Below are 25,798 nucleotides of genomic sequence, written 5' to 3' on the forward strand. Positions count from 1 at the left end.
TTCCCGGGGCTTCCCTGGTGGCGCAGTGGTTGAGAGTCCGCCTGCTGATGCAGGGGACATGGGTTCGTGCCCCCGGTCCGGGAGGATCCCACGTGCCGCGGAGCGGCTGGGCCCGTGAGCCATGGCCGCTGAGCCTGCGCGTCCGGAGCCTGTGCTCCGCAACGGGAGAGGCCACAGCAGTGAGAGGCCCGCGTACCGCAAAATAAATAAATAAATAAATAAAAGAGGCAGAAGGATATCAACCTAAATTCAAAAGTCCACTATCTCTGCATTTACCACCTCTCCTCTGGCTTGAGGGATGTTTTGATTTGTAAAGACTGTAGAAATATGACAAAAATAAAGACAAATTACATCACAACAGAATTTTATAGTACATCTGTTTAATTATATTATGACCATTAATGCAATATCTGCCTCAATAATTTAACCCAGATAACAATTTAAAAAAATGGCATAATGACAGTTTAAAGCTGGTTCAATCACGATTTTACAAGCTTATTATTAAGAGTGAAAACAGAAGACTATTTAAAATAGCTAAGAAGATAACATGTGTCATAGTGCTTAACGTTTCTGTAACTGTTGGTAAGGCTTCCATCTAAATCTGATGCAGAATTCTCAATGGCATTGAAACAGTTCTTTTCTCAGCCGCACGCACGGTATAGATACACTGTGCTATGAGTCTGGAAGAGACTGGCTATGGGTGCCACTTCTTGTCTTCAGCTGGGACTGTGCAATATCAGCAAGTGCGCTCTGTATCTTTTCCAGAAGCATGTCCCCTCGATAAACAACATCCTCCAGACACGTAGCAGCTTCGTGATTTTCTTCTTCCAGCTTATACAAGCTTGCAGCCTTTGTAAGACACAAATTTAAGAATGTTCTGAGAAATGAAAAACTTGGAGATTAAAGAAAGTTGAGGCGGAAAGAACCTGCAGTAGAAGTATTTACTTTTAAATCTGATGACTACCCAACCATTGTGATAGAGTTTTCAGTTGCAGAAATCCTAAGATCAGATAAAACTTTCAGTGGCAGAAATCCTAAGATCAGAGTCTTCCCTGTATGAATTAACTTAAAAGATGACTTCGATTGGAGATCTCTGGATGGCTACATGAGACTTCCTTCCACGCTGCTTTCGGACACTACTATTCTACTCCACACCCAGAATGTGCCCCTCCTCTCACTCTTTGCAAGGAAAAGAAGCAAACTGAGGAAAATGGCAAGTTTTCTTTAAGCTCAAAATTGGACAATTATACACATTCAGCTCAGTCTTTAACAGACTACAGTAGTTCACAGTAAAATTCCCACTTCAAAATTTAGATTAACTTTGAAAATTGTAACAAAAGGCACTAAATCTACCTCTTTAATTCAAAATTCTCTACTCACAAAATTCTCAAAGGAAAAGATATTTTTACCTGTAAAGCAGCTGTAGATTCTTCACTGGGTAAGGAATCTATCAAAACATCAATGTCTTTTGCTGTTCGTGCAATCAACGCTGCAAAAAGCTGGGCATATTCTAGAGAAAGATGGTACTCGTTTAGGATATTAGAGAATCTCAAGTTTTCAGAAAGAGAAATTAAACTTTATGAAAACAGAAAACTTCATAACTTTTTCTGTAGCAGGCTTCTAATGATTAAAGTGTAATTTCAACACATCAATTCTATTACGTTTGAGAATTAGCTTTAATATTAACTCAAATTGGAATGTAAGCATAATGTATATCATTTCATTTATTAGGACAATACAGTGGTCACTTGAATAAAGGAATCTATAAATGGGATGCCTTTCTTATTAAGGTCCCTCAAGTAAAATTCAGCTAAATTCATACAATTCTCCTCTAAACAAGTAAAACGTCTGTTATTTGACAAGAAAAGAATTATGAGGTGTTACATAAATTGACTATAACAAATTCATTTCTTTTATGACAAACTTGCAGTAATATTCTCAAACAATAACATTTTTAGAAAGCCATAAATAAGTTGAATTTTTCAATAAATCTAATTTTAAGGGATTACAGGTAATGTGAGAGTCAAACTAAGAGAAGCCAAGAAAATCTATTTACCTTCTGTAGGATTAGCTGGCTGATCTTTGTTAATGGCTGTCTGAATATTACTAAAAGAGGCAGGAGGACCACACTGCTGCAACACTCCAATGGCATTACAAAACTGATCCGCAAGCTTGAGGCCAAAGGAAAGGTGGCAAAGTTAGAAAGGATTTATCTGTTTTACCGATTTTATTGGTAACGGCAGCAACAATGTTCCTATTATAATGGTCTCTGAGCAAGAAAATAAAACAGAAAGGAGTAATTCTGGGTAACATAAACCAGTTACTAACCATGATTAAATGTTTTAATCATACAAAGAAACTACGTTTGGTTTCAATCAAAGAAATACAAAATAATCTTTCTTTTCTTCCCAAGGTAACAGAATGACTAGAGAAATATATGCCAATACTTACTGCAAGCACAAGTAAAGACTTTTGGGGAAGTAGTGGTGGAAAAGAGCAAATGTGATAGGCAAATATCTAAGAATGGCCCCAGGGTAAATTTTAAAATGTGACCCCTTTTCTCAAACTAGAGTAGTTACAAGAATAAAAGTGGGGAAAAGACTGCACCTTAAGTATTCTGAAATGTTTTTCTCCAGGACTCAAGCTGTGAACTCCCAGGGCTCTAAAAGTATTCCTTAATCAGTTTTGAAGATGGAGAATACCAAGTCCTTACAGAAACCGTGTCCCATGGGGTTAATGGAAGCTGTCACGCTAACAAAAATACTGGAGTATGTCTTACAGAACAGCAGATAAGGGAACAGCTCGTTAGAAACCCCTCTGCTTGTAACCTGCCTTTAATGATTAAGACTGCTTTAGTTTTTTTTTCTTTCCCTAATTGCACACCCTCCAAGCTTCACGTAGCCCATGTCATACCACACCAGACTTCTTACCACCCCTACAGATAACACTGCTGATGCGTGCATCACTGTAGTAACAGGGGCTTAAGTTGTTTTCCAGAAATTTGGAAGATTTGGAGTGGGCCCCTGCCCAGTTCAGACCACCTAAGAATTGTTGGGACCACCAACCCTAAAACTGGTCCCGTGCACAACACCAATTACCTCACCTTTTCCCTACCTCCACCCACCCTTCCCCAGGCCTGAGAACACCCTGCTTCTTTAACCCATAAAATCTCAAGCCTCTTGCCTTCTGGGAAGCAATCTGAGATTTGTTCTCCTGTCTCCTCACTCCGCTGCCTCCTGAATAAATAAACCCCTTCTCTGCTATGAAACTCGGTGTCTCAGTGTTCGGCCTGCTCCAAGTCCAGCAAACAAACCTGGCTCCATAACATTACCATCTCCAAACCTAAGATTCCTAGTCTCCCCACCAACTCCTCTCCATAGTCCCGACCTCTCAAACCTCAATTCCTTATCTCCAATCAGTGAATCAGCATTTCCACTAAGATTCACTGCCATTATTTGAATGACAGAACTCAAAGTCAACTGTTTCCTTTGTTTAATATCTAATTTCTATTGAGAATCTCCTAGTGAACCAGTCTAACTTCAGACTCAACTTTCATCTTCAAATCCTGCTAATACTACTACAAATCTTTCCCTTTTCCTTCTACCATCACTGCTGCTGTTAGTTCAACTTCACACAAGAATTGTTTACAACAGACTCCTTATTAATTTCTAGTTCTTATTTTCTTTTTTTAAATTATTAATTTATTTATTTTTGGCTGCTCTGGGTCTTTGTTGCTGCAAGCCGGCTTTCTCTAGTTGTGGCGAGTGGGGGCTACTCTTTGTTGTGGTGCACGGGCTTCTCACTGGGGTGGCTTCTCTTGTTGCGGAGCACAGGCTCTAGGTGCAGGGGCTTCAGTAGTTGCAGCTCAAGGGCTCAGTAGTTGTGGCTCGCCGTCTCTAGAGCACAGGCTCAGGGGTTGTGACGCACAGGCTTAGCTGCTCCGCAGCATGTGGGATCTTCCCAGACCAGGGATCGAACCCGTGTCCCCTGCATTGGCAGGCAAATTCTTAACCACTGTGCCACCAGGGAAGTTCCTAGTTCTTATTATTTTCTATGTTATTTTACTCTGCTCAAAAATTTTGAGTTTGCCCCAGCATGGTCTTCAAGATAAATCTCCAAGTCGTCAGGCTATTTCAAAGCTTTCAATAATCTAAGTCAACTCTACTTGTTCATTATCTACTCCTCCTTCACATATGCCTGACTGGTAATAAATTCATTCCTGACTACACTGCTTTTGCTCACATTTTGAAAAGGTAATAGAGTGGCAGTCACTGCTCTGAAGCTGTACAAATGTGGATTCTAATTCTGGTTCTGCTAACTCGAGTTTCTTTTAATTTTTAAATTGGGAACATTCTCACATTATAGCATTGTCATGAAGAAGACAGAAAACACACACAAATATTCAACACACTGGCTATTTGCTCTGTCCTTATGAAGCTCTCAAAATCCATTTATTCAACAAATACTTATCAAAAATCAACTCTATGACAAGCATTGTATATAACTGTATAAACACACTGATACAGTGAACAAGACAGTTTCTGCTCTCATGGAGTTCTCAGTGGGTAAAATAAATTTTATTTTAATAATTTCACAAATAATTACAATTCAGATAAATGCTAATAAGATTCCCTCTATTTTAATTAATATCACTCAACAGTTCACTTTACTTCAGCACTTACAGCTAAAAACACTCAATTCATTACAACTCATAACCACATACTGCCTTTGCATTATTTAAATGTCTCTTGAGTATATGATATCGTTCTAATCAGACTGTAAACTCCTCAAGGAGTATTTCTCTGTAACCATGGTGGTGCACCCATCATGGATACCAGGCACCCATACCAGTTAACCTAGAGGTTTTTCTCCAAAATCCAATGATCAGCCTGCCTACCATGGAGTTAACGGCCATATTCACTTTTCCTTACCATCCTTCTGGCTGAGACATGTATGAATACACAACATTTCCCCTAAAATAACATTTGTATCCAGCTGCATCATTACAATTTGATTTTGTAAAGCGTCAAAGGAGTATCTCCCTGAGGGAGACTGGTTGGCAGCCCAGGCAAGTCACCAAAGGTAGAATTTACCTTGGTGAATTCATCAACATTTAGGGGCTGGCCCTCACACACAAAGTAGATCAGTTTCTTGTGAGAAGATTCACACTCTTCAAGTGCACAAAGACTAATAACAGGAATACCAACTTATTAGCTTCCGCTGAGAAAAAACTGGCAAGAGACCAGGTACTTGGATTTTCCAGTCAACATCTCACCTGGGACATCAAATTATAAATAGAATAACAGAAATGTAAACAAGTTAGCTCTTAATGGTAATAAGTATATGAATTCTTTGGTTTGCATATACTTTCTACGTACACATAACAGGAAAAATAATCAGAAGGATCAAAGTAAGGGGGTCTACTCACAACACCTGACTTTTCATAGGGAGTAAACCCACTGGCAGGCATTTTAAAAACCTTAAATAAAGATATACGAAGGTCAGAAGATTGACTATCATAAAGACGTCGGTTTTCCCTAAACTGACATGCTGGGGGCGTAGCCAAGAGATGGAACCCTTGGTCTATAGGAACCAACTAAGATGAAACAAAATTTTTCACTTTACTATCACTCCCGCCCCAACCTGAAAATTTTGGCGAAGGAATATTCTCGGCTAACATCTAATGGCAAAAATCCAATCATTAAGAACAAGAATTGCCCTCCGTAGGTTAAAATTGATAAGGGGAAAAAAGCTTCCGCTTCCCCTCCCCTCCCGGCCAAAGAATCCCATAAGCACCACTGACAAGCAAATAAAACCTTTCCGAGAGAACATGATAAGGCCGTGAAGCGTGACAGTCCACGCAGTCCTGTCACGGAGTGGAGTGAGATTCTCCACTTCGCAGGCTAAGAGGCCGCTGGCTCCCGCCCCGCCCCGCCGCCGGCCTAAGACCTTCCAGACCGCGGCGCCGCCTCCCTCCAATCCCAGCGCTTGATGCTGAAGCCCGGCCTCACTCCACTCCCCACTTCCGAGTTTTGTCCCTCGGACCTCTTTTTCTGCCTTGCTTTCCCTCGGGAAAGAAGACGACGGAGATTAATCGCGCGCAATTACTCACCGAGTTCACGGCGTCCTGCAACTGCGTGAGCCGATCCGCCATGTTCCTCCCGCAAACAAAGAAACGCGAGAGTAGCTGCTCGTACGCAATTGGGCAGCTCTAGGATGCGTCATGGCCAATCACAGGGCTGCGTTCTTGGAGTGGGTGGAGTCAAGCCTTACTCCACGCCCGGCGCGGAGTGGGCGGGACTTTCCGGAGGCCTACTTTATATGGACTACTCCCACCTGGGGCGACTCAGCTGTGCGCACGTTCAGTAACGCGGGGACTGTACAGGGCCCACTTTGCTTGGGGTGCCAAAATACTTTTTCGTGGCTTTTAGGTGTTAAACACTTTACAGAGATTGTTGGATTATGCGGTTTTTAAAAGTAATTTTCCCTATCCTCCCTTGTATCCATTTATAAACATCGCCTTGAATACTTGCATGGACCACAAAACATACACAGCAAACAACTAAAGAATACTTGGGAGTCACGGTACCGACCTGAGTGTCAAGAATTCCAAATTAAAATTCAGCAAGTAATCAGGACGGGCTGTGTTCGGGTGCCCCTCCGTTGCTTTTGGGTGCGGAACGCCTGGATGCGTATTTAAATGTGGGTGTGCTGGGGCAGCTGACACACGTGAGATGGAAAGTGTCCAAAACTAGTACTAAACTGAGCTGTAATGGCCGTGTTGGAAGATTATGGAAAACATAGGTCTTGTGGGCAAAAGTGAGAGGAGGAAGACGGTAAGGTAAGAGGTAAGGTGTAATCAGCATCGCTTGTTTGTGTGACTGCGAGAAACTCGGTAAGGAACAGAGCAGGGTTGGTGGAGAAGAGAGTGGAAGTTTCACAGTGGGAAAGAGGAGAAGGTAGTGGGAAAAGAGGAGGTTCCTGGAAAATAAGCCAGGTGCGTAGGTGCGGTATGTTCAGTTTTAAAAAAGATAAGCTGTGCAATTTAGGCTTAGACTTGGTACCTATTGAGGGTTTCAGTGTGAAGAGTGATGGTTGAAACTTGGTATTTAAGGAAAGTTAGAGCTGGGGATAGTCTGGAAAGAAATGAGGCTGGAATCAGCTAATGACTGCTTTGTGGACTTGAGACAAACTCACAGACCCTCCTGCTCAGGCTGATTATCCCTGATTACCTTCCTGGGGTTGGGGGAGGATGGAGAAAACTCTCCGTTGGGAGCTTGGCTTGTGGGATCTACTCCAGGCCTAGCTGGGAAGCTCCACTTCTGCTTCACCACCACACGACCCCACCTCCAAACAATCGACATAACTGCTGGGACCTAATTGGGAACCTCTACAAGTGAGGCACCTCCCCCCTTAATGAGATTATTGAGAGAATTCTAATTTAACTGTAATATGGGGTAAGCTTGTGACCCTCTCTTCTCACCCCCAGCTGAGAGTGTTCCTTACTGAATGTCTGCCACCTGCCAGAAAGTTATGTGGGTGCTGGGTTTGCAAAGATGAATAAGCCAGGGGCTCACAAGGAGGAGGGGTCTGCAGTTATTCAAAAATGAGGTGAGTTGGGCCTAGACTAGGGTGTTGAGCCTGAGAAGAGAAGACAAGGCTAGTTTTGAAGGAAAAATTCACACGGATTGGTGCCTGGCTGGATACAGAGGGATGAATGACAGCACCCATGAAGGGAGAATACTAAGTTTTGTAGCCTGATTGAAGAGAATTTGGGCACTTGGGGTAGAACCACTCTGAAGCAACTCCTATTACAACCCAACTTCCATCCTGTTGTCCTGTCGTTACATTCCTTACAGTTTTCAGTAGCTCCACAGAGACTTCAGGTAGATGTTCAGCCATTTCTGCTTGGGTTTCAAGGTTGACCATAATCTGGCTCTAGGAAACAGATTCCCGCCTCCTCGTGCAATAGTTTTCTGAGTGAAATAATCACTTCAGATTATTCAGCCACAGCCCCTGAAAACTTTTGTTTTTCCTGCGCTTCTTAAGCCTCTTCTGGCCATGGACCCCTAAAGAATCAGATGAAAACTGTGGACCTTTTCCCAGACCAGGCTCTCAAAATTTTGCATACATTTTCAGGGGTTTATGAACCTCTTGAAGCTGTGGACTTCAGGTAATAATCCACCTGCAAAATACAGTCTTATATGTGTAGCTCAGGATGCCTCAACAATGGCTCTATTGACGTTTGAGGCTGATTATATTCTCTGTTCTGAGGTGCTGTCCTGTGCATTGTAGGATGTGTGTCAGCATCCCTGTCCTCTACTCACGAGATGAGAGTAGCAACGCCCCCCCACCCAGTCGTGACAACACAAAATATCTCCAGATATTCCCAGATGACTCCTAGCAAGTGTGGGGCAAAATTGCCTCCAATTGATAACCACTCAATTCTTTACCTTTATCAAAACAATTTCTTTGCTGTTATTTAATTCACACTCGATCTTTTAAAGTTTTGCTTTTTACTTTTAATGTAAATTACTAGATTCCACATGGACCCCTTCTCTCTCATGATTTTGACTTTTTTTTTTTGCGGTACGCGGGCCTCTCACTGTTGTGGCCTCTCCCGTTGCGGAGCACAGGCTCCGGACGCGCAGGCTCAGCGGCCATGGCTCAGGGGCCCAGCTGCTCCGCGGCATGTGGGATCTTCCCGGACCGGGGCACGAACCCGTGTCCCCTGCATCAGCAGGCGGACTCTCAACCACTGCGCCACCAGGGAAGAAGCCCCAACATTTTTTTCATATGCTTTTTAATTTGCTTTTCTTGAATCCCCTACTGGATTATATGGTTTTAAGAGGAGGAACTCAGTATTATGTATCTCTTATCTTTGAAACACAATTTTGGTATGTCCTTTTAAACTTTATATTATTAAAAGTTTCAAACATACACAAAAGTAGAGAGAATAGTATGGTGAACACTCATGTACCCACCACCCAGCTTTGATTTTTTATCAACTCATAGCCAATCTTGTAGTAAGTACTTTGATTTTTTTAATCTGTAGTGACGCCCTATTTTTTCAGGAAAAAAAGTCTTTAACAGTTCTTTAACTTGACATTCTAGACCCTTAACTACCTTTATTACCTACTCAGTCACAATTTATTAAACATCTAAACTGTTCCAAGACGCGCAGTGCTGAAATACTGTAAATAAGCATTTGTTACATTAGATTCTTTGCAATTCCCTACAGATGCTCTGCTGTTTCGTACTCCTATGCACATCATATAAGATGCATTAATTCTCTCTTCCTTGTATGAAAAGCCCACACTTCCATCCCTACCTCGATTTTGTTCCCCTGTTGATCATCCACTCAGCTTTAAACCTCAGTGTAAACATTTCTTTCTTGATAAAACCTTTCCTGAAACCCTGGAGTAAGTTAGTTGCTCCCAATCTTCAGAATTGTTCCTTGTACTTGTTATTCCATTTAACACATTGAGGTTTAATTATCCATACAGGACTCTAATTCACTCACCACCATGAGCTACTTGTGGGCAGGAAACATATTTTAATTGTTTCCATATTTCCAATGCCTAGCACCTAGCATATAGCCTGACACTTAGAAGACTCTGAATGCATATTTATGGACTAAATGAATGAATTTCCTAGCATAATGATTTCCATATGTTACTAAATAAACATTTATTGAATTTAATTTAATGAACACAGTCCAAAGAATGTAACCCACAGGAAGAACAAGTGTTAAAAAATACAGAGCAATAAAATGGATAACTAATAAGAACCTGCTGTATAAAAAAAATAAATAAAATTCTAAAATTCCAAAAAAAAAATACAGAGCAAAGGTGAGGTTAGAATGAGATAGAATACATGGGCAAGCTTCACAGAGCACCTTTCCTGCCTTTCCCCTGGAGCTCTATTCCCATCTCCATCCACGGTGTCTTGGGCTTTGTCAAAAATCTAGGATAGGTTGCCTGCCTTCTTTTTCTAGACTTGAAGCAGTCCTTAAAGCTCTAGTTATCTATATCTTGGATTTGGGAATCTTGTCAGTTTTTGTGTTTCCTTTCAATTCTTAGGAATAAAAACTCATCTGCAAAGCTGCTGGGCCCATTTGCTTCACAGGTTGCCAGTGGAACTCTGACATGAGCAAGGAACCCCAGCCAATATTCTTCCCAAGCTGTTACAGTATTTTGGAGCCAAGGTAATGAGGCCCTCTGCTGCTTACTGACACATCTGTCATCAGCTGTCCACTGCAGGCACAGGGAACTGCAATGCTAAAGTGTGGAAGAGAGGGAATGGGGTTAGCTCAGGGAAGTGAAATTAATTCAGCATGGCCAGCATAGAGGAGTTGAGTTGCAGCAAGAACCTGGAGAGCTGGACAGGCGCTACATCATGAAAAACATTATGTGTCATACTCAGGAAGATGGACTGTTATCCTGAATGCTTTTACCAGAAAACCTTTAGAAGTATATCTTTAAAAAATTTTAATTTTCTTATTCAAAAGCCATACACATTCAATGTAGAAATTTTACAAAGAGCAGAAATGTGCAGAGAAAATCATTCTTAATCCAATCACCTGGAGATAAACTCTTTTAAACATTTTGATAATGTTCTTTCAACCTTTCTATGCATATAAACATGAATGCATATTAAAAAGAAAACAAAATAAAGCTTATACTATATACATACATATATATATATATATATTGCTTTTTAACTTGCCTTTTCATAAACACTTCCTGATCAATCAGTTGCCTTTTAAAAAATGATTTTTGAAGGGCTACAAGGTATTCTATTATATGGCTACGTTACAGGTTATTTAATTAACTTATTGTTGGGCATTTAGGTTGTTTTAGTTTTTTTGCTATTGTAAATAACATCTTGAACAGTTTTGTGCACTAATATATATATATATAATTTTTATACATATTTACATACTTAAATCCAAAAGTGCAATTATCACTCCAAAGCTGAGTATTTTTAAGATTTCTGATACAGCTCATGCCATAAAAAGTTGTATGAAATTACACTCTCACTAGTTAGATCTTAGAATGTCTTCTCAGCTCTTTCATCCACACTCGAAGTTCTTGTTCTTTTAAAATATTTACAGCTTAGTTTCTTAATTTGATTTTGTGTGTTACTAGTGAATTTGAACATTTTTTCATGTGTTTACTGGCCATTTGTGTTTCTTTTCTTCTATTTTTTTGTTTTTTTAATTCCCTATTCATGTCGTTCGCTAACTTTTACTTTTGGTCATCAACTTGACTTTTCATATGGTTTATTGTTTATGGTGTTTATTGACTTTAATAAAATTAAAATTTTTAAGTAGCCAACTCTACCAATCTTTTCCTTTATGGTTTCCTCCTTTGCTTTTTTGCTTAGAAAGTTCCTCCACTGAATAATTCTGATCACTTCTGGTTTGGCACTGCCAGATTCCAATAGATTTTTGCTCAAATAAACTCTTAAAAGAAAAAAAAAAAAGACAGTTCCATCATTCTGCGATCAACTTTTTTCCTTAAACGTGTATTTCTTCTAGCTCTTTTAAGATTTTGATTTTATTTATTACTTTGGGATTTCATTGTGACAATGTGAGATAGAGTTGTAATCCTCTCTCCCCAGTACAGTGCAGCTAATCAGTTATCAGACACAATTTACTGAATAATACATCCACGGGTCCAAATGCTACCCTTATAATCGCTGCTATCATCGTCCCGGGGTTTCATCTATTGAGAGTTACTGGAAAGAGGGTATGTAGGACAGTGAATAAACAGCATAGGAATAAATAGTACTACCGCAGGTGTGAACATTTGGACCAGGCAGAGGAAGGACAGTAAAAGAGTTGTGCCTATTAATATTATGGTGATTGCTATAGGTTTTTAGTTTAGTAGTGGATTAACCACATATGGAATTTTCAACATAGTTGCTTATTAAAATAGATAACTGAAAAAGTTAAAGGGCAGGAAAAATAAAGCAGGGCAATCTTCCCCAAATAAATTTGAGTCTATAAATCTAATTCCACAATCGTCTCACGAGCCATCTGTCACATGGACTACGGTCCTTTAAACAGCCCTCACGTATAAAATTTGAGAGAGGAAGTTCAGATGAAGGTCTTGAGTCTTCGAGGATAATTTCACTTAGAGAAAACGAAACATTTTTAATTGTGGCGCTCATCACCAGCGCAATAACCACCACAGAAACAGCACTGCCCCCGTATTTTCATACCAACATATCCCTGAGGAGCTAAGGCAATTGCGACAGGGAGAAACGATCAACTCTTACCGTTTTGAGCACCAGATTCCTGTTTTTTTCCGTTTGCAAAGGAAACGCGGGAAACTGGAGCCTGGAGACGTTAGGCCGCAACAGAAAGGGTTATTTTTCACTCGAACGGTAGTTTTCGTAAGTGCGAAAGATACCAAAGTGAGAAGTACAGGTTGCAACCCAGAACCCGCTGCGAACTGTGCCCGCAGCGCCGCCGGCCGGGAGGAGGCGAGCGCCGCCCGGGCACGCCCCTCCGCTCCCGTCCCCGCCCCCGCCCCGGGGGGCGCCGTCGCCGTGACGTGAGGGGCTGGAGGAGGCGTGGGGCCGCGCAGTGGGGCTGATTGCCGGAACTGGAGCCCTCTGCCGGGGCAGGGGGCGCGCGGGCTCTGCGGGGGTGGCAGGTGTGCTGTGCGTGCACCTGGCGAGCGATGGCGCCGGACGCGGGCACCCCGGGATAGCGCGGGCTAGGTGGCGGCGCCCAGCTGGGGCAGCAATGGAGCTCCTTCGGCTGCTGCTCCTGGCTGTGTTGGCGTCGGAACCGGCGGCGGCCGCCGGAGCCGAGACCGTCGGGAACTCCAGCGAGGGTAAGGTCGGGGGCGCCTGACTGCTGCAACCCAAACTTGGTCTTGCATTTCTTGCAAGGTCAGAGTCCACCCCGGGGTCTGTCCGCGCAGCGGCGGAGGCGGTGAGTTCAGAACCGGCAGGAATGGATCGAGGTCCTTTCCTGCAGAAGACAAGTCCCATTGCTAAGGAGGCCTTACTGTCAACCTCCTAATTTAGGTTGGGGGAATGGGAAGAGATAGGAAACTCTCTTGTTCAGACACATTATTCTCTCCCTTAGGGTGCAGCCATGTTTGTAGGTTTTATTTAACACATTAAAACACCTCTTTGCTCCCAAGTGGCTGGTCTGAGCGTCTGGACTGCGAGGCTTGATGCAGCCAAGGTGCAGCGGGTTTTTGTACTCCAAAATCTAGGTGCTTTTCAAACTGGTTATGCTCTACGGAGTTTCAGAGGAAAAGTGAACCCAGAATGGGACTTTAGACCATAGGTCATGTGCTTGGTGAATGGATTTTAGCAATAGTTGGTGGTTTGTTAATATAAACTGTAAAAAGCGTTAATTGTATGAAGCTGATAATCATGTGCTTTTCCACGGGGTCAAGAACATTCTTGGTTTTGTTTTGAGCTTAAGAGACTAGTTGTAGTTCTGAAACATAATATTTTCTGAATAATGTGATTCTGTTTCTGAATGCTTATCTTTGAAAAGCACTTGTGCAAACTGAATCCTAGAATTTTTGCCTAGAATTTAAGGCCAAAGCTGAAAAGGGCGGTTATAGTTTTGCAGAAAAAATAGCCTTATTTATAACAGGGTGCTAACATCCACTGCGTGCAGTATGTGCCAGGTGCCTTTCATGGCAGTGTTATTTAATCCTTACAACCCTGTTAGATAATTATTGTCCTCACTGGTGGAGGATGAACCTGAGGCCCAAGACGATGCTCACTACACAAGTCAACAGCTAAGAGGGGCACAGACAGCAGATGAACCCGTGTGTCTTGCTGTCAATTTCATGGTCTTCCACTTCTACAAAGCTGCCCTCCAGTGAGAATGTTTTACTTAGTGTGGTGCTTTACACTTAGTTCTTCTCTGAATTCTCATTCCTCAAAGTAGAGTCAGTTCTCCCTCCCTCATATGGCTATTTCCATTCTTCCAAGGTGAAGAATCTGAGAGATTGAGTTTGCAGATGATCAGACGAGAGAAGGAATTTGAGAAATTAATGTTTTTCGGACACTGTTTCTCACTTCTTTTCTGCGATTACGGCACTGTTATTTCCTCAACCACATTATTCTTCTGGCCTTAGATCAGTATTGCTGTTGTGTGCAGGAGAGGGACAGCAGGTGGGAACTTGACTGCTGAGGGTAAATGAAAGCTGATATTCTCCACATCTGTCAGATAAAGGTCAGAGTGGAAATTAAGGAAGACTTAGTTCCAGACTTGCATGATCCTCCTGGAAAATGTCTGGATTTCTATTTGAGGATTCTGATGAGTACACAAACTCGAAATTGAGTAGCTGCTGTAAGTTAGGAGGATTTACCCATCTTTAGCAGGAAGAGCTAAACACCTGGAGTAGTGGCTTAGAAGCTAAGTGAATCTTTGAAGGTGGCAGATCGAGTTCTAGAATGTCTGAGGATGGTGCTTTCTGTGACCAGCAGGAGATGAACCATACATCTAAACAGTTTTCCCTTCTCTTGGAGTCCCGGTTCCCTGCTACCCTGAACACCTTTCATTATTGATTCAGGTTCATATCTGGTAACTCACAGGAACCTACCTAGTGATTAGAGTTGAGCAGAGTGCTATTTGAACCTTCTCCAGTTTGTGCTATCCATAATGCTTAAGGAAGGTAGCAGCCCACTTGTGTAGTTGGTTGCAGGTGTTCTCTTTCTCTCAAAAGTGTGTGCATTTTTGTGTTTCCTTTCACCTTTTAGGGCTAATGAAAATTCATAAGAAAGTATCAATGAGAAATTGGGAGGGGCAGTTGAATGCTGGCCAGCTCAAGTAGCTGAATGGTTTTTGTTTTTAATATTCCATCTGAAAGAATTATGAAGACTAAGCGTTGACAAATCTGTCCTAGAATTTTTCTGTTGAGTTAAAGCAGAAACAGTGGAGGTACATTTCAGTAAATAGTAAAAAGGAAGAGGTGGAAAATTTTAAGGTTGCAAGTTTAGGATCTGATTGAGAAAGAAAAGGAACATATTGGGATTGGGCAGCTCTTTTTAGAATGGAATTATTGGAAGGAAAGAGTGACTCTGGGTAGGAATGGAGGAAGGGTATGAAAAATAGAAAAGGGTCCCCTGCTGTACGTTAGATGGCAAGAAACATTTTTGCCAGAAAAAGCAGAGCTACTGCTTTTTAGAGGAGAGCTACAGCTTAAGTGCTCAGTCTTGTGTTAGCCATTTGCCCTGTAATAGCCTTCTTTTTTTTTTGTTAAATTTATTTATTTTTGGCTGCATTGGGTCTTCATTGCTGCACGCAGGCTTTCTCTAGTTGCCGTGAACGGGGGCTACTCTTCCTTGCGGTGCGTGGGCTTCTCATTGTGGTGTCTTCTCTTGTTGCGGAGCACGGACTCTAGGTGTGCAGGCTTCAGTAGTTGTGGCACGTGGGCTCAGTAGTTGTGGCACGTGGGCTCAGTAGTTGTGGCTCGCGGGCTCTAGAGCGCAAGCTCAGTAGTTGTGGCACACGGGCTTACTTGCTCCGTGGCATGTGGGATCTTCCCGGACCAGGGCTCGAACCCGTGTCCCCTGCATTGGCAGGCGGATTCTTAACCACTGCGCCACCAGGGAAGCCCTGCCCTGTAATATCCTTGATGTGCTGTCATTCCTGTCCACTCCTCAAGTCATAAGATCTAATTATCCCTCAAAAAATGTTTCTGATGCATCCTTTTCCAGATGACTTAGAAGCGCAGCTAAGTTCCTGTTAACCTCTTCAGGATATATTTTTGTATTTGTGTCTCCCTTTGCCATGTCTGTTTTTATGAGTAGAAATGAAATGCAGTTTCTGCCAGGCTAGACTGTTAAAGTTGTCTTGACTTTCAGTATATTTCCTTGTCGCTCTGTGGAAGTCACTTTCTCAACTCGCTGTTCATGATGGATGTGCTGGGCGTTTTATATCTGTTAGACCTCTTCTTTCCACTAGTTTATTTGTAGGAGGACCATACTGACTGCCTGCATTTTTTTTTTTTTTTTTGATAAGGACATGAGCCTCTGAAACATTGGAAAGCTAATAGAAACTAATAATGATATTTTATTGTGCAGTATCGGACAGTTTACAAATTTTTTCCCATTTGATACTTTCAGCAGCCACGTGATGTATGCAGCACAGTTAACTGCATTTTACCATGAGGGAACTGAGGCCCATAGGAAATAATTACTTGTCTGAGGTCACAAAATTCAACTATCATTTACCAAACATTTACTGTGTGCCAACCAGGTACCTGGCACCGTGTGAGGCTCCGGAACATCAAATATGACAGGGCCCTGCAAGTCAGGACTCAAACCATAACTGGTTTGTTTAATATACAGTATTCTATAAAAATTGTGAAATGGCTCTTGGATTGCCAGAGGATTTTCACACAAAAGTTAGATAAAGATAACAAAGAATAGGAAAAAATATAGCTTTCCTTCCCTAATTCATCAAACGTTGTGTTAGAAGTTCTCACGCCTGGCTGGACATTAGAATCACCTGGAGCCTTGAAAAAAAGGCATGTTGGTGAAGAGACAGCTAGAAATTGAAATAGAAAATAAAAAGTAAATTTATAATACCATCAAGAAATATTAAATATTTAGGGATAATTATAAAGGGATATGTTACAATCTCTATAGAGAAGACTATACAACATTCTTGAGATGAATTAAGAAAATAAATAAATAGAGGGATATCTCAAATTCGTAGATTAGAAAAATTCTGTGTTATAAAGGTATCATTTTTCCCTAAATTAATACATTCAGTGCCATGTCAATCAAATCCCAGTAGGGTTTTTTTGTGGAAATTGACAAGCTGCTTTCTAAAATTTATATGGAAATGAAAAAGGGCCAAAAATACTCAAGACAGTCTTGAAGAGGAAGTACAATTTGGGGCAGAAATTAAGACAGTGTAATATTGGTGTTAGGATAGGCAAATAAACCAATGGTACACAGTTAAGAGTCCAGAAATAAACCCTCACATATGTCACTTGACTTATGTGAAAGGTGGAATTGCTGAGCAGTAGGGAAACTACTTTCAATAAAGGTTGCTATGCCAACAGGATATTCATATGGGAAAATGAACCTTGACCATCCCGCCTCACACCATACATAAAAATCAGTTTCATGTTGATTTTAGACTTAAATGTGAAAGGTAGAACAAAGTTCTAGAAGTTAACATGGGGAATGTATCTTCCTGATCTTGGAATATGTTGGCAAAGAATTCTTTAAAATCATAAAGGAAAAACTTGAGAAATTGGACTGCATTAAAATTAAAACTTCTGTTAATCTAAAGGTAACAGGAGTGAAAAGACAAGCTATAAGAGTGGGAGAAGATATTTGTAACACATATCTGACAGAATACTCGTATCAGTGATGACTAAAGAGTTCCTAAAATTCAATAAGGACAGATAATCCAGTTTTTAAAGGCAAAAGGCTTAACAGACCCTTTCACAAAGAGGATATTTAAATAACCAATAGGTAAAACAAAATGTTCTTACCAAGTGTTGGTGAGAGTATAGTGTAACTGGAATACTTCCTCACAAGCTGATAGAGGTCTAAATTGGCAAAACCATGTTGGATAACTGTTCAGGAGTATCTACTAAAATTGAGCATAAGTATACCCTGTTACCTGATAATTCTACTCATAGGTTCTACCCAATAGAAATGTGTACATGTGCACCAAAAGACACATACAAAAAATTGTCTGAATGGAGTTATTTATAATTACTCCAAACTAGAAATAGTCCAAATGTTTGTTAACAGTAGAATAGATAAATAAATTGTGATATATTTATTTCATGAAGCATACAACAATGAAAGTGAATGAATAGCAGTTACGATAGCAGCTGGGATGAATCTCAGAAATAAAATGTTGATTTTTAAAAAGCTACACACAAAAGAATTCATGCTGTATGATTCCATTTAATTAAATTTCAAAGAAAAAAGCCCATCTGTGGTGTTAAAAGTTAGGATCATGGTTACCTCTGGGGAGGGGGGAAGAGGTAGTGATTGGAAGAGGCCACCAGGAGACCTCTAAGAGGTTAGAATGCTGTTTCTTGATCTGGCAGTGTAAACTTTGTGCACTTCTTTGTAGGCATTTTTTTAAAAATTTAATTAATTAATTTATTTAGGCTGCGACTGGTCTTAGTTGCAGCATGCAGGATTTTTTTTTTTTTTTAATTGCGGCATGCAAACTTTTAGTTGCGGCATGCATGTGGGATCTAGTTCCCTGACCAGGGATAGAACCTGGGGGCCCCCTGCAGTAGGAGCATGGAGTCTTACCCACTGGACCACCAGGTAAGTCCCTGAATGTTATTTTAATGAATATTTGTTTTGTAATCGATACTTGAACCCTAACCCCAGGAATTTTGATTTAACTGGTTGGAGAGGGGCCCAGGCAACAATATCTTTTAAAAAGCACCTTCAGATAATTGTAACGTACAACCAAGGTGGATGACCACTGTATTAGAATTCCTTTCTAAGAAGGACACCTCATGAGCACCACAGAAAATATGAAAAATAGGAAATGTGTAAAGAAAAGAAAACACTATTTAAAATACACCCCATAGGTACCTGTTTTTAATAGCCCTACTTACTTTGTCAAGTGACCAGTTTTTTAAAAAATAATGTATACAGTGTCTCTCCCCTTCGTTGTCTGGCTTTTTTCTGGTTCTTGTCACAGGCATTTGACTGGGGAAAGAGGGTTAGTAGGCATCACCTTCCTTTCGGAAGCTTTCGGAAATCTGTTTCTGAAATGGCAGGTGTTCTTCTCGAAGAAGTCGGAAGCAGAGACTGTCACTTACTGTTTTTGTCCTGATCATTTTATATTCTCACAGAAGCTGTTTGTTTTCATTTCTGATTTTCTTAATGAGAACAAGACTTCTTAGTTATTTTAATTATTTAAAATCAAAGGTGATCTGCTACACTGTCACAGCAAAAACCTTCTCAAATAGGTTTATTGCTTGGCATATATATGTACACACACACACATATGTATATGTTTTTTCTAGAGTATTCTTTCACAAAATAGAACTATTTTATTTCTTATTTCTTATTCATGCTGGGATAGTAACAGCCTATATGTTCATTAGTAAGGGATTGGTTGAATAATCATGTTTACCTAGAATGGAATATTTTGTAGCTTTTAAAATGATAAAGCTAGAATTATCTGTTGATGTGGAAAGATATCTAAGATCTATGAAATGGCTATACCAAACATATTTGTGTCTTTCTTTTTCCATCTACATAGAGATGCTCATGCTGATATCTGCCTAAATCCTGAAAGATGTATACCAAACTGTTAATAGTGATTATTTCTGTACAGTGTACTTGCTGGAGGAATTAACTTTCTCTGCAGTTCTTGCCTTTTAAAATATGGCTTATGTATGATCTGGAACAATATTACCATTTTAAGGGAAAAACAAAACAGGTGACATCTGTTGAGTGTTGACAGTGTCACCATTTTGTCTAGATTGTGTCCCTGTTTTATTAATTTCACATGAAGAGTTGAGGTAGAACCTGTGTTTTGAGTGCCATCAGGAAGGAGGTTTTTTCCAAATTGTGCATTTCCTTTCTGGTAAGAACGCCTCATTATCGCTATAGAAATCTGATAAACAATGAAATGTGTAAAGAAAAGGCACTTAGGGCTTCCCTGGTGGCGCAGTGGTTAAGAATCCGCCTGCCAATGCAGGGGACACGGGTTTGAGCCCTGGTCCGGGAAGATCCCACATGCCGTGGAGCAACTAAGCCCGTGTGCCACAACTACTGAGCCTGCACTCTAGAGCCCGTGAACCACAACTACTGAGCCCGCGTGCCACAACTACTGAAGCCCACGCGCCTAGAGCCCGTGCTCTGCAACAAGAGAAGCCACTGCAATGAGAAGCCCGCACACCATAACGAAGAGTAACCCTCGCTCTCCGCAACAAGAGAGACACCTGCGCACAGCAACGAAGACCCAATGCAGCCAACAATAAATAAAATAAAAATAAATTTTAAAAAAAAGAAAGAAAAGGCACTTAACATACATTCCCAGGAATACCAACTTTTATTAGCCCTACTTATTTTGTTAAGTTACCAGTTGTTTAGTAGTATATTTTAATTTCTGTGGTCCTGTATTTCCTTACTGTCTTTTAAATCACTGAAAGTTTTGGTTCTCCAAGTATTTCTGATTTGTGATTTATCTTCACCCTTATGTGATACATTAAGGAAACGTTAAGAAAACCAACACTTCACTAACTGATAGCTTCAGTCTCTTCCAGGGCTTATAAATGTTCTGGGTAGTATTTTGCTTCAAGGCCCATGTAATGAGAGACAGATATAAAGATCATCAAAAATTTCTAAGATAGGCTTAAGGGCAAATTTAAGTGTTAGTTAAGTGATTATAACCTTTATGAATTTACTTACGTCATTTCTGGTCACAGTATTCAATAGGCAGAGCGACTAGTCCATAAGTACTAAAATAAGTATTTGTCAAATAGAGAAAATGGGATGGCGAGGGACTGAAAAAACAGAAAAACTGAAAACGTAACTCGAAAAGGCAGGCCGGTAAGTGAGCTGAGTGCTTTGGACAGTTAAAGGATGGAAATCCAATTAATTCCTAGGAAAACAAACTGAGACTGCTCTTAGACTGGAATTTGTGGATAGTTTTAAGAGTTGGAAGGTGGAGAATGGATGGGACCAAAGTTAAACTGCAATACATGAAAAGTTTTTAGGGCCATTTACCGAGTTCCACTTAATTTTATGTATAATTTAGTTTCCTAATAAAGTAATCCTGATGCTGGGAAAACCTGGAATATTAAAATGTTCCTTGTTCCCCTTTAAAAACAAAAAGAAACCCAGAAAGCTCCCCACGTTTTCCAGACTTCCGTAGATTCTGTTAGCCACTTCCTAATATTTTTACCACTATTCAGGCTGGAGTTTTGTTCCACATACAAGGTGAAATGTCTTTCCAGTTACATAAATAGAAAATACACCACCTTCATTTGTCATTGTTACAACTATTAAAATTTTCTCAGGATTTTTAGAAATTAAATTAGAACCACAAATAACCTTTTTTTCTATAATCAATTAAAAAGTTATGAAGATAATATAATAACATCATGGAGTTTGGGGAAATTTTATAGAGAGTAACCTTTATTCTAGTTCTTGCAATGTTTGTATGTTCTGTTTGGCTTTCTTGGTTAGCCTTTCTTGATAGTCTTTTTTTTAATCATCCAAACAGAGTACTTGTGTTAACTATAAGAACAACAAAAAGTGCTGAAAAAATTAGCCTTCTTAGGAAACGGTACATAAGAATGAGTAAGTGTCTGGGGTGTTTTCTTTTAGCTCCCACTGACTCAAATTTCCTTCTAAAATAAAACATGATCCTTCCACTGTGGGACTCTGGTGAATATAATCTTTACCTCATCACCTACTTTTCATCTCTATGAAATTGAAATCTTTTTTTCTATTTTGAGGTTCCAGCCCCCAAGACTGCTTATGTAATGCTTGCAGGCTCCTCTGCTGTTTATGCAAAGACATACTGACTCTAGGGCAGGGGGTGAGATGGGAACCCAGAACCACACAGAAGTCAAAGCAGCCTATTTAGTGGATCCCTTGAGAATTAGGTTGGAAAAGGAAAGAACTGGTGAGCAGCTGGGAGATAAGATACAGTGAGTGAGTGAAACACAAGCAGACAGTGGAGGCAAGTGGACAAATGGGAAAGCCTAGGTGAGGTGTTGGAGAACTTGTTAGAGCCTGTCTTTTATGTGGACTCTGAACTTGATCCTTAAACAAACGAAAAGCTCCTTCTTCCAGAAGCCCTATGATTCATGAAGTTCCTGGTGGGGACACTCAATAGACATTTTTGCCTGTGATGATGACACCTTCCTTTGCAAGCTGAGTACTTCAGTCCCATTTGACAGATGAAGAAATTGAGGTGTAAGGGAATTAAGTAACTTGCCTGAGATCACACAGCTAGTAAATGGTGGGGTAAAATTGAAGCCAGATGTGTCTCTCTAGCCGGGCTGACTTCAGAATTCACTGGGTTGTAATAATCTTTAGTACCAGTGCATTTACGATTGTTAGTAACTCATCAGCGTGGTTAATCCTTAAATTCAGGGACTCTGTTCTGAATAGAGTTGTTATTGCTGCTACCAGAAGGGGGATTTTCCTGGGCTCTGGGAGCCAGGCGCTTTGAACGACCTATTTTTCACATCTTTTGAAATACCTTTCTTCCCCTTAGGTTCTCAGTTCCACCCTTTGTAGCTGAGGCACTCTGGGCAGGCAGCTTCACCCCTTTGAGCTTCATTGTTCTCATCAGTGAAATAGGAGCAGTAATAATAATATTTATCTCAACGGGTTTTTCTGAGGATTAAATTAGCCATGCATTTGTGTTTAAGTATGCAGTTTGTACAAATCGCTGTGAGAGATGTAAGTGTTACAATGAAACGTTTCTCTCCTTGTAGGTCTTCTTGAATTTTCTGTGGGGAGATTTAGATACTTGGAGCTCAAGAAGCCCTCTCCAGAGGAAGCTATTTTGCGTCATATTTCCAGCAATGTCACTTTTCTTATTTTCCAAATACATTCACAGTATCAGAATACAACAGTTTCTTTTTCTGAGGTAAGTACAAAGAGTTACTTCCATAAAAGTCATTTCCACATTTTGGGGTCTTGTATTTAGCATGAGCGGTAGAGTTTTGTTTTTTTTTAAAGACACATTGTTGGGTTTTTTTGGGCTGCATTGGGTCTTCGTTGCTGCGCGCGGGCTTCTCATTGCAGTGGCTTCTCTTATTGTGGAGCACGGGCTCTAGGCGCACGGGCTTCAGTAGCTGCGGCGTGTGGGTCAGTAATTGTGGCGCACAGGCTCTAGAGCACAGGCTCAATAGTTGTGGTGCACGGGCTTAGTTGCTCCGTGGCATGTGGGATCTTCCTGAACTAGGGATCGAACCCTTGTCCCCTGCATTGGCAGGCGGATTCTTAACCACTGAGCTACCAGGGAAGTCCTGAGCATTAGAATTTGATGCCACTTTATGTCTTAAATTTTTTTTCTTTTTTTAACAGGAGGGGAAAAAAAAGAGCTTATTTACACGTACAATGTGCGTATACGTGGGGGAACGCAGTAATGAGTAATTCAAAGAGGTGGTTAGAATTTGGGGCCCCCATACCATCTTAACAAAGGGTGATAAATTTGTGGAGAAGTGTATGTCTTAAATTTTTTAAAAAAATAATCAAGATTGGGTCCTGTCAAATTAGTGGTTTAGACTGGCTAAGAGGTGAGTATCACAGGCCTTTCCTGAGTGGTGACCTCTGACCTAAAGAGGGGTGATGCTCCTGAGTTTGGGGGAGGGTGGCTTGTACCAAGTGTCTCCTGTCTGCAGTTAAGCTTTCCTCATGCTTCCCACCTTTTCTTTTTCTTACCCTAGTGTGTCCTCAGTGATTTTTACCTGAGAGTACATTTTAATGGGTTTGCTTTGTCATTCAGCCATTTAGTGTTGAAGTTTATTAAGACTCCTGTAGGCTCAGCGTTATTCTTTGGAGTCTCATGGAAACAAAAGAATCCTAACACTCAGTTTTAACCAGTGCAGTGCTTTGCTTCCAGCAGCATTTAGGACCCTGTTACAGAGATCATCACTACACCCCTGAACCTCAACCTCAGCTCTGGGAAGTTTTTCAAATGTCCTGGGTCAGCTTAAGCTATTAAGGCTCTGCCATTTATGTTAACCTTCTACAAATCTATTTATATTTAGTCTATATGACCCCCTAGACAAATAAATGAATTTCACTCTGTATAAAGTGCTGCGTTTTTATGTGTCCTAAGCCTACCTTCTAATATTGTGGTATTTGCTAAACAGAGCTGTCTTAGTCCAATTCCTATATATCTTATGGGCATTGGTCACAGTATCTTTCAAACTAAGTATTTTTTGTTCCTGCTTTCCTGTCTCTGCCACGAAGGTTTTGAAGTTGTGTGTGGTGATCTAATAGACTAGAAATGGAAGGGTTTGATCAAGGAAAAGAGGAAGGAGTAAGTTATGTTAATTGAAGAGATAACAGTGTCTATGACCCATGTGTGTGTGTGTATATATATATATATATATATATATATATATATGTTTTGTTTTGTTTTTATGACCCATATATTGATTTTGCCTGAGTTCTTTGCAGCCAGAGCAGAGATCAAAGCATGTTAAATTTCATAACTTTCTTAGAAGGAAGAAACATGCCAGTTCTTGAGGGGAAGCGAAGTTTTTTTCTGGCACTAAATTCAAATGGAAACTTTCTATTCAGGCCCTTACATAGGATACATAGTAAAATGGCACAGAGATAATTTTCTTCTTAATAATATCATAGCAAAGACAACATTTGAGGGAAGAGAAAGGATGGAGAAAAAAGGCATTTATATTTATTGCATGCCCACTGTGTGCTAGGCCAGTGATCCTTAAGCTCCTGGGGCCATAGACTTGGAATTTGCTGAAATCTCAGGACTCTCTACCTGGCAAAATGTATGACTACATCTGTATAATTTCATGGGGACCTCTGGAAACTCACTGGGCCTCTGGGGCTCCTAGTTAGGAACCCTTGCATTTGGTTTTCCACGTAGTTAATTTAATTCTCGTAACAGTTCAACCAAGTAGTTCTAATGCCTATTTTTACATTTGAGGAAACTGAGGTTAGATAAAGGGAGGCCAGCATTACTAACGTGACAAAAATGGCCTGGATGAACAGCATCTTGGGCCTCGGTTTTCATGCAGAAAGGATCTTAGTTATCCTTAATTATAATCGTGTTCCTTTCTTGGACTGCCTTTAGTTTTCACTGTATTTATGCTGCTGAGAAGATGATAACCAGAACTGCACATAGCTCTAGAAGTGAGTCTGTGAAGAGAACTTTCTGTTGTAACTTCCTGATGAAGTGTGGCACTTTGGAGTTTCTGGGTCATCTTGGCAGTTAGTTTTGTTTTTTTTTTTTTTTGCGGTACGCGGGCCTCTCACTGTCGTGGCCTCTCCTGTTGCAGAGCGCAGGCTCCGGACGTGCAGGCTCAGCGGCCATGGCTCACGGGCCCAGCCGCTCCGCAGCATGTGGGATCCTCCCGGACCGGGGCACGAACCCGTGTCCCCTGCATCGGCAGGTGGACTCTCAACCACTGCACCACCAGGGAAGCCCAGCAGTTAGTTCTTTGAAACTGCTGACCCTGTAGTTCCTCACTTAGTATTTGGGTCATTCTCTTTTACGCTTGTCAAATTGAAACCCATCTGGCACTTTTTTCTTTCTATTTCCTTAGCTTTAAGAAAACACTCTGAATCTACTACCTCTTAACTTAGTACTTTGTTATTCAAAAAGCTTTCCCAGCAGATGGGGGCAGGGGATGGGAGAGTGGCTGGGGTGTGAGGAAGGGTTAGAACAGGGCACAAAGAAGGTGATCTGTGTGTTCACTGTCTTGGTTGTGGTGATGGTGTCAAAGGTGCCTACATTTACCAAAACCTACCGTTAGTATACTTTATGTGTAATTTATAATATGTTAATTACAACTCAGTTTTTTAAAAAAGCTTTCCAAGAACTGAACTCTTTGGGGGCAGAGCTTATATTTTTGCCTTGGTAGTGGTCAAGTTAATTTGTATATCGGGACCACAAATGGAGACTGCCCCAATGGCTTGGTCTATGTCACAAATCTAAACCTAAGTCAGCCTGCACTTACAGGGAACCCCTGTCAAGGAAACCTAACTTACACTGACCACAGTCTTCCAGCTCAGCTTAGCCTAGAAAACAGGACCCTCTCGACTTTTATGGAAATCCTGACCTAGCCAAGCATGCCCTTCTAATGCT

General features: G+C 40.8%; 2 protein-coding genes across 3 annotated transcripts in view; one reads left to right on the top strand and one right to left on the bottom strand.

Annotated features, from left to right (window-relative positions):
* Positions 1–363: 363 nt before the first annotated feature.
* Positions 364–7,912, bottom strand: MED21 (mediator complex subunit 21). Of its 2 annotated transcripts, XM_030830515.3 has the most exons (4): positions 6,113–6,603; positions 2,057–2,171; positions 1,410–1,510; positions 364–849 (listed from the first exon to the last, which is right to left on the bottom strand). In XM_030830515.3, exons 1-4 carry the CDS (start codon positions 6,152–6,154, stop codon positions 673–675), a joined length of 435 nt encoding a protein of 144 aa, XP_030686375.1. In that variant the 5' UTR covers positions 6,155–6,603; the 3' UTR covers positions 364–672. The 2 variants fall into 2 exon arrangements, with proteins under 2 accessions (XP_030686375.1, XP_060161808.1); XM_060305825.2 differs by lacking the exon at positions 364–849 and having other exon boundaries at positions 1,459–1,526; positions 6,113–7,912.
* Positions 7,913–12,563: 4,651 nt separating this feature from the next.
* TM7SF3 (transmembrane 7 superfamily member 3) overlaps positions 12,564–25,798 on the top strand; it is a 37,681-nt gene continuing 24,446 nt past the window's right edge. Inside the window, exons 1-2 of the mRNA XM_030830512.2 lie at positions 12,564–12,848; positions 22,446–22,600. Of these exons, the coding sequence (XP_030686372.2) occupies positions 12,758–12,848; positions 22,446–22,600 (246 nt within the window). The 5' untranslated portion in view covers positions 12,564–12,757. The remainder of the gene's footprint in view (positions 12,849–22,445; positions 22,601–25,798) is intronic.

Source organism: Globicephala melas, chromosome 10, assembly GCF_963455315.2.
Source record: "Globicephala melas chromosome 10, mGloMel1.2, whole genome shotgun sequence".
NCBI classification, from domain to species: domain Eukaryota; kingdom Metazoa; phylum Chordata; class Mammalia; order Artiodactyla; family Delphinidae; genus Globicephala; species Globicephala melas.